The following is a 12737-nucleotide window of genomic DNA, read 5'->3' on the forward strand; positions in this document are numbered from 1 at the left end:
GACACTCCTTGATCATAGAAGCATCAAACTCACTACACTTGTCTCCCATCGGCATGCAATGGTGATCGATGCATGATAGTCTCGGCACAAAAATCACGTGATAAGGGCACTCCCTGATCACAAAATCATCAATCTCGCTGCACTTGTCTCCATCGGCATGCAATGGTCATGGGCTCAAGACTGTCTCGACACAACAATCACGTGATAAAGGACACTCCATGATCATAGAATCATCAATCTCGTTGCACTTGTTTCCGTTGGCATGCAATGGTGATCGGCTCAGGAGAGGACATGTTATGTTATTACATTCCCAACATGTGATACTTTGGATTGCATGGGAGGTGGGCTTCCCACTAAAACCCCCAGACATTGTGCCCTTCGACGTGTTTATCACTGAAATCATAGAGGGCATCTTTCAGAAATAAAAAGAAAAACTCTCTCTTTGTTTTTTTTTTTACGGTAATTGCTTAGCCTAATGATAAGTTGTTATACTAGAATTCGTGTTCGTCTAGCATAACATTCGTTTTCCTACGTTGGAAAACGAATGCGAATGGTATTCAAACATTATTGTGTTTTTTTTTCCCCTTTTTAAAAGTTTTTTTTAGGTTTATTTATCTCATAATAAATAGTTGTGGTATTACCATTCTCTGAGGGTGTTTACCATACTCGATTGCACGTATGGCACGTATGGTTCATACTATGCCAATGGCTATAAATATATATATATATATATATAGATATATATAATCATATATATAATTACAGGTCAAAGAAGAAGGAGGAGGAGCTTGGAGATGGAAGCTATGGCAGAAGAATTACACCCTGCTGCTCCCTCGGCCTCTGCTACTGGCGATGTTACTCGCGTCCTGTTTGCAGTGAATCAGTCTTCTGAAGGTTACCCCAATCCTTCCATTAGTAGCCTCTCCGCATTTCACTGGATTCTCAACAAGCTTATCCACCCCGAAACAAAGCACAGATTCAAACTTCTCATCTTGCACGTTCAAGTTTCTGATGAAGACGGTACGTATATACGTGGAATACCTGATTCACTATTTGCGTTGCATCTTCTGTCGTTGATTTTCTTGCTGGTGAAATAAAGGTTAATTTGTTTAAATGCCAGAAGGGGGGATTTTCTATTCACCTCTTTTATATCGAAATTGTTTATGTGCACGTTCATCTATGCATTTATGTGCATAACACATACATACATACATACATACATACATACATACATACATATATGTATGTATGCATCTATGTATATATATGCAAATGAATATGTGTGTATGTCTGAATGCATGTAAATTTGTGTATATGAATGTTACACACATGCATTGGTTTGGAAAAACTTGTCCTCATTTTCATGAAGCTAGTAAATTAATGCCAATTTATATTAATTTTCAATGCATGTCTCTGTGCACACATACATGCAGTGTTTTGGGAAATAATTGGGCACCTGTGCATCTCTATGGGTTCGTAAGTTTATATATGCGATTGTGTGTATATATACCTATGCAAATTGTGTAATGTTTAAACATATATATGTATATATGCTCATATAAAACGTACATATTGATAAGTTTGAGGCCATATAAGTACTTGTGGGTTCTGATCATTTCCAGCCTTTTAAATAGCTCTTCTTCGTATTTGATAAATTTGTATCGAACATGTACAGGTGGATTATATGTAGCATGTTTTTTGTGTGGATATGAATTACCATCACAATTTACCACAATTTCATCCATTATGAATGTAAATTATCTGAAGACTATTTTCTTGGAAAGTTAATATCTTTTCCGGGTTTGGAATCTCTCATGCAGGTTTTGATGAAACTGATAGCCTCTATGCTACTAATGAAGATTTCAAGCATTTGCAACAAGAAGATAAAGCTCGAGGAGTTCATTTGCTACAACATTTTATAAATCATTGCAATGATTTGGAGGTTTGAATCATGACTTTATAGAATTCTTTTACGAGTGTAAATGATTTCAATGTAGTTAACTCGTCATTACATTTCCCAAACAGAGCTTTGTTTGCAAGGCCGTTTAAAAAAAAGGAAACTCAAACATACTGCTTGTGCTTGCATCTGGATAAATGAAAACTTTTTATCCTTACTGAATAGGTGACGGGGTCAGTTTTCTTTGAACATCTGGTTTGCACAAATTATAGAAATATAATGGCCGGAAGGTGACCAGTAATTGTATGGAGTTATAAGATTTTTGAATGATGGACACTATTCCTTGGTTTTGATACATAATTATATGGTACCAGCCTTTAACAAACGAGATTGTTCAGATGTTGCTATTGACAGGTGTTGTTAAGAAGATTTGAAAGACTGGCATGTCATTGAAGTCAGCTATACTATCCATCACGTGCACATTTAATTATTATTTTAATACATTATTATATTTCTTATTTGGCTTTTTATTTGGGAATGGCATTTGATTTGCCATTATATTTCTTATTTTGAATCCTTTCATTTCTGTTTTTAAATGCCCAATAACAAAATTCATTTAGTAACCTAGATAAATAATATCTCAACTAGCATAAATAATCTTAAAAACCCATTTGCGGATTTGGGAGCTTCATTATAGAGATCTGTTTTGGCACACTAGATTTGAAGTTCTAATATAGTCCATTGAATTTGTCATCTTGCATGAAAAATTAAACCTTAAATAATTTACAAAAGTAATGGAATACTACATTTGGGTTTGGCTTGTATCTTATTATGCTATGGGTATATATTTCTAGGTGTCATGTAAAGCATGGATTAAGGTAGGAGATCCCAGAGATGTTATTTGCAAAGAAGTGAAGCGGATACATCCAGACATCTTAGTTTTGGGCAGCCGTGGTTTGAAAACTATTGACAGGTATGCTTATGAACAAATTTGTAAAGAAATGGCACTTTGATACCAATTATCATAAGCTTTCTATGTCTTATTAAAATTAAATGGTGTCAATTCTTTGATGTTCAATTTATCTGCTAATAGGAACTATCTTTTTTAAATTCAGTATTTGATTATGAGTTAGTGAAAGGGGGAAGTGAAATTCTGAAGTCGTAATCTCATTGATATCGCTGCCTAAAACATAGATAGATGTCATATTTACCCTCAAATATCATATGGGCCAAGGCCTAGCTTTTGTTACCAACTCTGGGAATACAGTTAGGATATGACACTATTTTTGTGTTCTTGATTCTTGTTGTGTGAAGGGTTCTTCAATTTATCTGTTGTGCTAACTGCAGTTGCTGGCCTACTATGTTTTTAGTCAAGTGGTAATTGTGTGCATGCTATAATATTAGGCCATTATGCTACATCCCATCATTAAACATGAGAACCCACTGCATGCTGCCTGCCTACCTAAAAGATGGGTAGGGCTATTGTTGATACTAAAAGCATGTTCATGTGCACATGACTAGATTCAAGAATTAGAATTTTTTATCGTCCATAAAGAGGCCAATTTTGACCCATAAAGAAAGGGTAGAAAGAGAGGAAGTAATGACATCAGAAACTGAGTAGAAAGAGAGGAGGCAGTGACATCAGAAACTGAAGACACTGGTGAAAATTCAAATTTCAGGCAGCCAATTCAGAGTGAATTGTGTTGTTGCTATTCCTTGGACTAGGTTGGATACAATAGTGTCATGTTTCACCAAGTTGGTGAGAATTGATGAAAAGGAAAGTAGGATGTGAACACTAGATAAAAGGAGGTCAATGGAAATTAGTGCACATGGAGTAACTCTAGGAATATTTCATCACCCAGGGGTTCATTATTGTATAGATTGCATTGTTTATCCTTATTTTGGGCCTTCACAAGCATAATCTTTGTTTTGAAGCTTTTGCCACACAATGTGCTATGCATATAAAAGTTTTCCATTAGTCATAAGCTGTTCGGCATCTTCTGAAGTATTTTCAGAAAACACCATATCCTTTGCATATGACAAAAAACATGATAACGACATTCCAATGGTAACTTCTTCAATGCTTTGTGCTTTACAAGCTCGTTGACCATTTGTTCCAATTCATCAATGCATAAACCAAAGAGAGTGGGTGACAATGGACATCCTTAACACCAATGCTGGTATAGAAAAAATCTGAAAATTCCATTTCCCATATGCACATGGCATATCATGTTCTCATAGATTTGAGAATATTGCAAGCATATACCCTTGGTATCTTGAGTTATTGCATCTGTCTCCAAAGATGCTCATGGGGCACCATATTAAAAGCTTAAGTCTATGAAACAACAATATAGTCCATTACCTTTCAAATGGCTTTCTTCCATTGTCACTCAAAAGTGACTATGTGATGGATTGTGCTATGGCGTTTTTGAAAACTAGCTTGTCTATAAGCCCTCTTATCACCCACACACTTAACACAACTTCTATTATACGTCAAATAGCTTCGCCATAAGAGAACCGACTATGATTGTCATAGAGAGAGAGAGAGAGAGAGAGAGAGAGAGAGAGAGAGAGAGTAGAACATAATCAACATCGATTTATTAGTTGTCCAGTGGCAACGGCTATTTGGAAATTTATATCTGCAGTATGGGCTTCTCTATGTGGAATGTCAAAATCCCCTTTTCAATAAGCTCTTGATCGTTTGGAGTTGAGAATGCCCTCTCCACATTTGACATTGTCTTTCAGTTTCTAAGGTATTAGGGTTTATTGCGTATTTGGCATATGCATACTGCCTTTGTTTTTTATTGCCTTTGGCATGACATTCTCCATGTTAGACTTCAGGGAAGTTGACACAAGAGGAATTAGGGAATTTTAGGTTGGCAAGGGATCATGTCTATCAATTGGATTGGCCTTTATCACATGGGGCGGTATAGGTCCATAATGATGTACTTAGAGATGGGAGATGTAATAGGAACCTTCATTGACTTTGTAGTGAGCTGATAGGATATTATATTCCATCGATTGTAATTCAACTTTCATAATTAATAGATTACTATTTACAAAATAAGAGTAGAATAGATTGTTATGTTCTTGAGACCAATTTTGACTTATGCATCCGAATAAACATCTTCTTGTATGTGACTCCTTCCCAAGAGAGGTTTTTTGTTTTTAAGGATTTTTGTCGCAACGGTGAGTGACTATTGCTCAAAGCATGCGAATTGCCCGGTTCTTGTAATCAAAAGGAATAAACAAGATGCACCAAAGGACCCGATAGATGACTGAGTAAATTCAAAGGCTCAAGAAAGGGAACAAGACGATTCACCAAAGGATTCAATGGATGACTCAATATCTTGATGGTTTGATGAAGTGATTTTCCAATCTATAAATGTGTACAACCTTATATTTGATACTAAAGAATGATGATATCTCATTCAATTATGAAATGTGTATATGAATCCGTTACTTAAGTCAGATGGTGTTATTTTATTCACTTCTTTTGTATCATGTGATACATGACCTTATTTTTATAGCTGGGAATAATATACAGGGTGATCAGAATGTATATTACATATCCGTCTTTTGTAATTTAGGAAATCACATACAGAATAAATTTCATTCAGTAAAAATCCTCTGTTTCTGATATACAAAGATAATTCTAATTGGCACCAATTTCTCTTCTACCAATTTGCCTTTGTGCCAATCACGTGGTATGTTATCAAAGAGTTATGAAATTGTAAAATGAAGAAAAAAAGTTTAATAATAGAATAAAACTAACTCCCATCTATGACATGACAAACAATCTGCATTGACAAGGAATGGGTTATCTATACACATTATTGATTATCATTCATAACATATTACATTTATAATTGAACAACTTAATGCCCAAATTATGCATGCTGTCATTTCCAAATTTGGCACAACTATCATTGTCATATTCTTGCAATGTTAGAAGATGGTATGGTGTGTTTTAATGTTTAGGATAAGGTGATGAATACCTCTAGATTGATGAGTTATTAATAATCAATTGATCATAATACTTGGGCTCTCTACAAAATTGTCAAGTGGAATCTAGTCCTCTTCCAAAACACATGCTCAATAATAGATAGCAATAAGCTAGTACTTTTTGGATGTTGAATTGACATTTACATGATTGAGGACATCCTCCTATCAAGTTGAGTTGCACGAATACGTCAATAAATAAGCAAAATATTGAAGCTGAATTTGAGTGGATGAAGAACCAGCAGCATTGAGAGACAATTTTGCATTCAGTATGTAATTAGAATTTTGAGCTCTTCCTAAAAAATAAAAAATCTTTCCATAAAAGAAATTTGAACCATGAATTGAATAGGTAATAAAATTCCAAGAAAAGAAAAATCCGTGGAACTTATTGTTTTCTTAACACTAGGCCATCCAAGACTTGGACTACCAACCTTAAGAGGAATGTTCGATTAGTTCCATGTTCTGAAGCTATTGTTCATATTCATAAATATAGAGTTAGTAAATGAACAAGTAAGTTTATTATGAAACATCTTAAACCTTCTTCACAAGAATTCCACGAATTCCAAAAAAATCCTTGATTATAATTACTGTCATGAGCTTCTCACCAGGTAAAAAACTTTTGCTATGAGCTACCATGTACCTAAAGAGTGTATGATACAAGCAAAATCAAGATGCATCTTGAAAATCATGTTCCCTGGATAATAACAATTAATAGAACCAATTGCCCTGTGAGACAAAATTTTCCTCAAGTGAAACATTTCTTTATATTACTGGTTTGAATTGGTATGGTCCCTTCTCCACACCCCAGACCTACAAAACATAGAAAGATTAATGATTTTGTCTTGTGTGAGAGTGAACTGTCAGACATGCTTATTTAAATTGATATTCAAAACGCCCATTGAATGTTTTCTGGTTGGAAATTTGAGTATAGCAGGAACAAATCTGGCACAATATATGGATTTGGAAGAAATTTCATATGTGCATTTGAAGATATTTTCTCGAAATTTCCCATTATTTTATGCATGAAAAAATCAAATTTTCGCAGGTGATATATAACATAGACTGATAACACAGACTGTTTCCGATATGTAACAGATCGATAAAAATTTCATACCTGGACTCCTTCCTCATTATAACCACGATCCCAGCAAAGCATTTCCCCATTTCTATATGTGGTGAGCTCTGATGTACAACTTGCTGCACCATTCTGTCGAATAAGATTATATAACCGTCAGATAAAATAAATACCTTCAAAGTATCACATAGTGATGGACAAAAGAGAGTTCTTGATTAGACTAAATTGATACCCAAGAATTAGGGTAACCCCCTGGTGGAGTGGAACCTTTGTATGTACATTGCTCTCCTTGTTCACATCGTGAAAGGTGAACTGTTGTCAGATGCTCAGCAATATCCTAAAATCAAATCAAGTGCCCCCAAACATGATTATACCCAAATGTTCAATTCAAATATTCACTTTTAAATAATTCAAAATTAGCTGGGAACTTGGGAAGTTGAAACTAAGAGGGATGTATGAGATATTGCATCCAAATTTCAACGCATAATGTTGAGGAAATATGCTGTAATATGCCTTCAGATCTTATGTATTAATAATAGACAAAGCATTGGCGCAAAAGTATGAATTCAGAAGTTCTTTTCAATTTAATGGTGGAAAGTTACATTCTAGCCTACTCTAGTTTTGTGTCAATCCTCTCTGTTATGTAGTGTTAACAGAAGAATGTTATTCTCATATCTTCAAACCTGAGTAGATGCTGGCTTTAAGCTTATGACCCTATTGTTCAGTCGTTCCTTAAAAAAGGATATATCAGATCAAGTCTATGAAACCACTGCTTCCTTACACTTGACATACAAAACTACATTTTGGGAACATAGTTTTGGCCAAAGAACTTTCTGCTTCCTAGTAGCCTGTTGACAACCTGATAATGTGTCCTTTTCGTTCTATTGCATATGCCTGCTACTATCGCTAGGCATATAAAGGTCCAAACTCCATTTTGGACGATTGAGTATATAGACAAAAATGCAACAAGTGCTTCATATATGCACATGAATGGATCCATATAAACATTCATTACCCAACTCCTAGTTCCTTTTATGTATGGGTTATCAAGGTTTCTTAACATGCATTTTAGATGATTGAATATGTTGACAAACATTCAACAAGTGCTTCACATACGCACATGAATGGATTGATATGAACATTCATTACCCAATTCATTCCATATAAAAAAGACAGTGCCCAGTTCTTGCAAAAGATAGCATGAACAATTTTTAAGTTACTTCACACCAGTCCAAAAAGATGTGAGTACATACCCCAATAATTTCTTCTGGCTGTGGTCGCTGGTTCTTTGGTCGATCACAAAAGTTCCTATACTCCTCAATATCTCTTACAGCAAATGCAGAGACCTAGGCCCAGAAATATTACCCAAATTTCTAATGCATACGATAAGAACAGTGTCTATAACACATGTAAACACAAAAAATTGTAGTGCATGTAACAACAAAAACGTGCTAGATAACCTTACCTCTACATCACACTTGAGTTCTTTTGAACATGGCTTCAGCTTGAGAAATCTCTGACAAGAAAACAATATTTCAAAAATATTTTAACAAATGAAATACCTATATGGTGAACACGACATATTAGAAACAAAGTATACGATCATAAACAAACCAATATAAAGAACGGGCATTTCATGCACATTTCTAAGGACTCTTACTTGTCGATAAGGTTTTTCTGGTGTCCTCCAAAAGGCCTGCACAAGGGATATCCCAGAAATTAAATGGTATGGAATCAAAAGAGTTCCAAACCTGATCTTTATTTTATAAACTTTAACCAATTACTTAGTTGGCCTAGTAACCAATGCCTTCAGATTCTTCATATTTTGATTGTAGAAAAACCAAGCCTTCTAAAGGGATGTTTATGATTGTTAAAACTTCTTGAAAATAAATTGTGCTCCTTTTTGATAAATTCTCTAGCATGAATGCACTAAAAATGTCATCGCTTTTTGGTTTATCCTTTACCTGCTCTGCGTATAGAACCTTTGAGCCATCTGGAAGATCTGTCGCTGGACATGCATGATACCTAGATATAAAATACATCCAGATCAGACTTCCACACAAGTCAAACTTCTTGAATGTAACTGACCCAATACCTTAGATTGAAATAAGTTTGTGGATCTTGGGCTGCTTGTTCAGAAGAGAACTGAAAATATATCAACTTCAATTCAGATTGTGTGTTTTCACTTCATAACTTAATGGTGCTCTACATATAAAATATGTGTAGACAGCTAAACTTAGATCTATTATTTACTCAAAGAATCCACATGCCTCATAGATTGGAGAAAGATAAGATTGCTTGGAACTAGACCAATATAATAAACAGCAATTACTTGTTTTCTCTGAAATTCTAAATGCAAGAAAATCAAGTTATGAAATGTGCACGAACTGTTCTATTTGAAATTCTACATGCTAGAATATTAAGTTGTTAAATGTGCACAATCAGGCAAAATCTAGTCTTGTGATGTAGGCAATAATACATACATTGATGTTGAATGGAAAGCAAATGAGCAGTAGTGGGAACTCTGAAAAGTTCATAGTCAATAGCTCCTTCGCCTTTTTATATCTATTGCATTTTTTCATTTGTTTCTTGTCTTTGCCAGCTTTATATGCTCTGTCTGAACTTTGTTTCTACTACTCACTATATATACAATCTCTGCCTCGTACAAAAGACATCCAAGTAAATCTACAAACATTGGCTACTCTTAATGATGAAAGACCAATGGTACTAGTGTTCTTTAGAGGATGAAAAGGACACAGTTATAGTTCTTGGCTAAAAAAGTCCCGGAGCTCTACATAAAAAAAGGCAAATTGGTCCAATGTTAGCATTCATTGGCTATAGTCTCACAATACAAAAAAAAACCACATAGACCGACCTTGTAAAGAGCATTTTATTCCAATGCTAGCATAGACTGGTATTAATCAACCTCTAACTCAAGCTGATGCTTCTTTTATCTGTAATTTCTGCCGTAAGGTTTTTCTGGATACACGTTATCTGACAACTTCCGGTCATAAAGGATGAACACTATCTAATGACATCTACGTTAGAGGATGCAACTAAATTGCACACTGTGACAGTACTATACCATGCATCACAGAGCTCTCTTACATCATTGAAAATAACTCGTACTCCTTGCATATTGATAATTTTTCTATGTTAAAAGTATTTCTATTCCATCTCATATCAATAAAATGTCTTAAAATCATTTGAGTCATTGGAAAACAAGTGTAAACAATCACTCCTACACATACAAACGAACTTTCATATTAAAATATGCCAGAAATTTTCCCATGCAAATGCTTTCATATCACTGCACATCACAAAATGCTTTTAGAATTATTAAAAAAATGCCAGAAGTTTACACATGCACATGGTTCCACATCACCTATGCATGTGTCGGGTTGGATATACACGATTCTCCAAATCAAAAGATGCAAGAAAATTGCATGGCACATATCTCCAGAGTGGATTACTATCCATCGCAAAACTCTTAAGAAAATCAGTGAAAGTCTCCGAAAATAAAATATGAACACACATTCCTACACATACAAATTATGAGGATGAAACTCTTCTAAAAATAACATTATATTTCCTTTCAAACTATCCTCCCATGATAACTGTGAGCATTGTCGATGATGAAAGATGAAACCAGAAATTGCACACCTACAGTTCCATATACTCCATCTCAAAACACAAAGCTCTCTTAAAAACCAATGGAAAACAGAGCATTGGACACGCTCATTCACAACATATGAGAGTCTGCGAATATACACTAAATTCTTGTTTTAGAGATGAGGATCAAAGTCTTACTTTTTCACCGGAGAGAGAATCGGCAACCTTACGAGTATGATCGTCCCATAGTTTGGTGTCCTTGGTGAGCTTACGGATGATAAGGGCGCCACCGAGTAGACCTAGGGCTGAGAAAACCAGGTTTCTCAGAGATTTCCCACCATTCTCTGCAGTGGAACCTCCAGCTCCATCTTCAGGGGAACCACCTGCCATCTCTCTCTCTCTCTCTCTCTCTCTCTCTCTCTCCTTCCTTTTATGAAAGAGAAAGGCTGTATATTTTTTTGTATTCTTTGCCTTCGGATAACCATTTCCTCTATTTCCCGGAATGCCCCTGAGTTTTCATTATTCCAACAAATACCCCTACCCCTGCCCTTACTTAATCCTTTGTTTCACCTAGGTACACTGCGAGATAATCTACCTATATGTGTCGTGTCTTGACTACCTCTATGTTGCCCGCTTGTGGGTTTCAGGGAGAGTTTCCACGGGGCATGGCCCATCTTACGAGAGAAAATGGCACAATTGGCGGCTTGTACAAATCTGTCTTATAATTATGGTATGGTAAAGGGCATAACAGCAAGCGCCTTCTAGCTAGATTTGGGAATGCAAGGGCGGCGGGTGAGAGATCTGGCTATGCTTTCTTTGCGGCATGATACTCTCATTTAATGGATACTTGACGGTGTCCTCATGGGGCCCTTGTTGTTCGCCCATCATGTTGGGAATATGTCCCTCCAGTGGAAGGAAGAGCTGACTGTTCGGAAAGCCGACAGTCGAAAACAGGGAGTCGATTGTTTGAGAATTCGACTATTATTATTATGGTAATAATAATGATGATGTTAGGAAACAGGTTTCTCCGGATGGGGACAGAGAGGAGCCGAGGCCAAGGCCGAAACCGGAATCGTGTACATAGCCAACTCGGGAGACTATAATTGTAAATAGTCTAGATGTGCACCCCATGTGGGCTAGGTATGTAAATAGCCAGAAAGTTGCGTAAGTATATATGTAACTAGGGCAAACTTTTGTGAGAGAGGTACAGAAGTTGTAGTGTGCAGGAGAGCGAGAGAGAGAGAGTGTGTGTGTGTGTGAGCCGCGCCATAGCTGTGTGAGTAACAGCAGACGCGAAGAGCCCTGTGCGGCTGATACACTCGACAGAGTGTTGTATTCCTCTTGGTGTTGTATATCCACTTTGTATAGTGAAGATTTTTGTTCACCCGTGGTTTTCCCCGTTTTAGGGTTTCCACGTAAATCTCTATGCACTCTTGTTTATCTTGTCTTTCTAGCATTTCTGTAAATCGTATTTTAGCACGTAGTTCGTTTATTGTGATCTATTCCGCATCGATTTCTCGACACATCACACATGGTGGGATCTCTATATTAATCGTAATGTGAAGGGAAACATCATCGTCAAACTCAACCCTTCAAACACATCATGTATCTGCTCTCTTGGAGCTTACTAGGCAAAAGGACAATAAGGGAGGTGGAAGAGAAGAGAAGGCGAAAAATACAACTATTATATTCAATTGTGTCGCTTGCTTTCTTACTTTTGATGAATGGGTAAATATCCCATTTTTTGTTGTAAAACATTTGTCTCATGGGCCAATTTTGGCCTTAGAAGACGTTAATATTTCTTTCTTTCTTTCTTTCTTTCTTATGTCTGAGTGTGCTTTTCTACATGGTTCATGTTTAATACAAATTGAAGTACACTTGAGCTACATGAATTTACTTCTCGTCGATACCTTTTACATCTTAGTCATTGGACGCCTCCTTAATTGAGGGCCCCTTTCTATTCTTGAGCTAGAATATATTTCTATCTTGAGCATAAAATATATTAAGTAGTCGAGATATTGATGTGCACTATTTACAATTGATTTACAAGACTGGTATTGGCCTATTGGAATTACAACTTCCCACCGAACCAACATTATGGCATGCCCATGAGATAAAATATTTACATGCATGAACCCGAAACCAAATTGG

General features: G+C 36.0%; 2 protein-coding genes across 3 annotated transcripts; one reads left to right on the plus strand and one right to left on the minus strand.

Moving 5' to 3' along the window:
* Positions 1-771: 771 nt before the first annotated feature.
* On the plus strand, positions 772-5390 carry LOC147855055 (universal stress protein A-like protein). 2 transcript variants are annotated; one of them, XM_087331532.1, is made up of 4 exons: positions 772-1020; positions 1821-1942; positions 2752-2870; positions 5071-5390. In XM_087331532.1, the coding sequence occupies exons 1-4, from the start codon at positions 795-797 to the stop codon at positions 5177-5179; spliced, it is 576 nt and encodes a 191-aa protein (XP_087187658.1). In that variant the 5' UTR covers positions 772-794; the 3' UTR covers positions 5180-5390. The 2 variants fall into 2 exon arrangements, with proteins under 2 accessions (XP_087187658.1, XP_087187659.1); XM_087331533.1 differs by lacking the exon at positions 5071-5390 and adding an exon at positions 4502-4669.
* Positions 5391-6359: 969 nt separating this feature from the next.
* LOC147855056 (chromophore lyase CRL, chloroplastic-like) lies at positions 6360-11021 on the minus strand. The gene is made up of 9 exons (XM_087331740.1): positions 10785-11021; positions 9070-9119; positions 8939-8999; positions 8635-8670; positions 8440-8490; positions 8228-8320; positions 7207-7311; positions 7014-7106; positions 6360-6709 (listed from the first exon to the last, which is right to left on the minus strand). The coding sequence occupies exons 1-9, from the start codon at positions 10974-10976 to the stop codon at positions 6662-6664; spliced, it is 729 nt and encodes a 242-aa protein (XP_087187866.1). The 5' UTR covers positions 10977-11021; the 3' UTR covers positions 6360-6661.
* Positions 11022-12737: the final 1716 nt, after the last annotated feature.

The sequence above is a fragment of the Azolla caroliniana genome, unplaced genomic scaffold, assembly GCF_043228905.1.
Source record: "Azolla caroliniana isolate FFs.n. ecotype wild unplaced genomic scaffold, voAzoCaro1.0.p SCAF_15, whole genome shotgun sequence".
In the NCBI taxonomy this organism is placed as follows: Eukaryota; Viridiplantae; Streptophyta; class Polypodiopsida; order Salviniales; family Salviniaceae; genus Azolla; species Azolla caroliniana.

Bases quoted from the DNA above. Each gene is read 5' to 3' on its own strand.
- LOC147855055 (XM_087331532.1), top strand. From the start codon at position 795: ATGGAAGCTATGGCAGAAGAATTACACCCTGCTGCTCCCTCGGCCTCT. The intron at 1,943-2,751 runs GTTTGAATCATG...ATATATTTCTAG, and splicing joins ATCATTGCAATGATTTGGAG to GTGTCATGTAAAGCATGGAT. The intron at 2,871-5,070 runs GTATGCTTATGA...TTTGTTTTTAAG, and splicing joins GGTTTGAAAACTATTGACAG to GATTTTTGTCGCAACGGTGA.
- LOC147855056 (XM_087331740.1), bottom strand. From the start codon at position 10,976: ATGGCAGGTGGTTCCCCTGAAGATGGAGCTGGAGGTTCCACTGCAGAG. The intron at 8,671-8,938 runs GTAAAGGATAAA...TCCCTTGTGCAG, and splicing joins AGGTTCTATACGCAGAGCAG to GCCTTTTGGAGGACACCAGA. The intron at 8,491-8,634 runs GTAAGAGTCCTT...TTTTCTTGTCAG, and splicing joins CAGAAAAACCTTATCGACAA to AGATTTCTCAAGCTGAAGCC.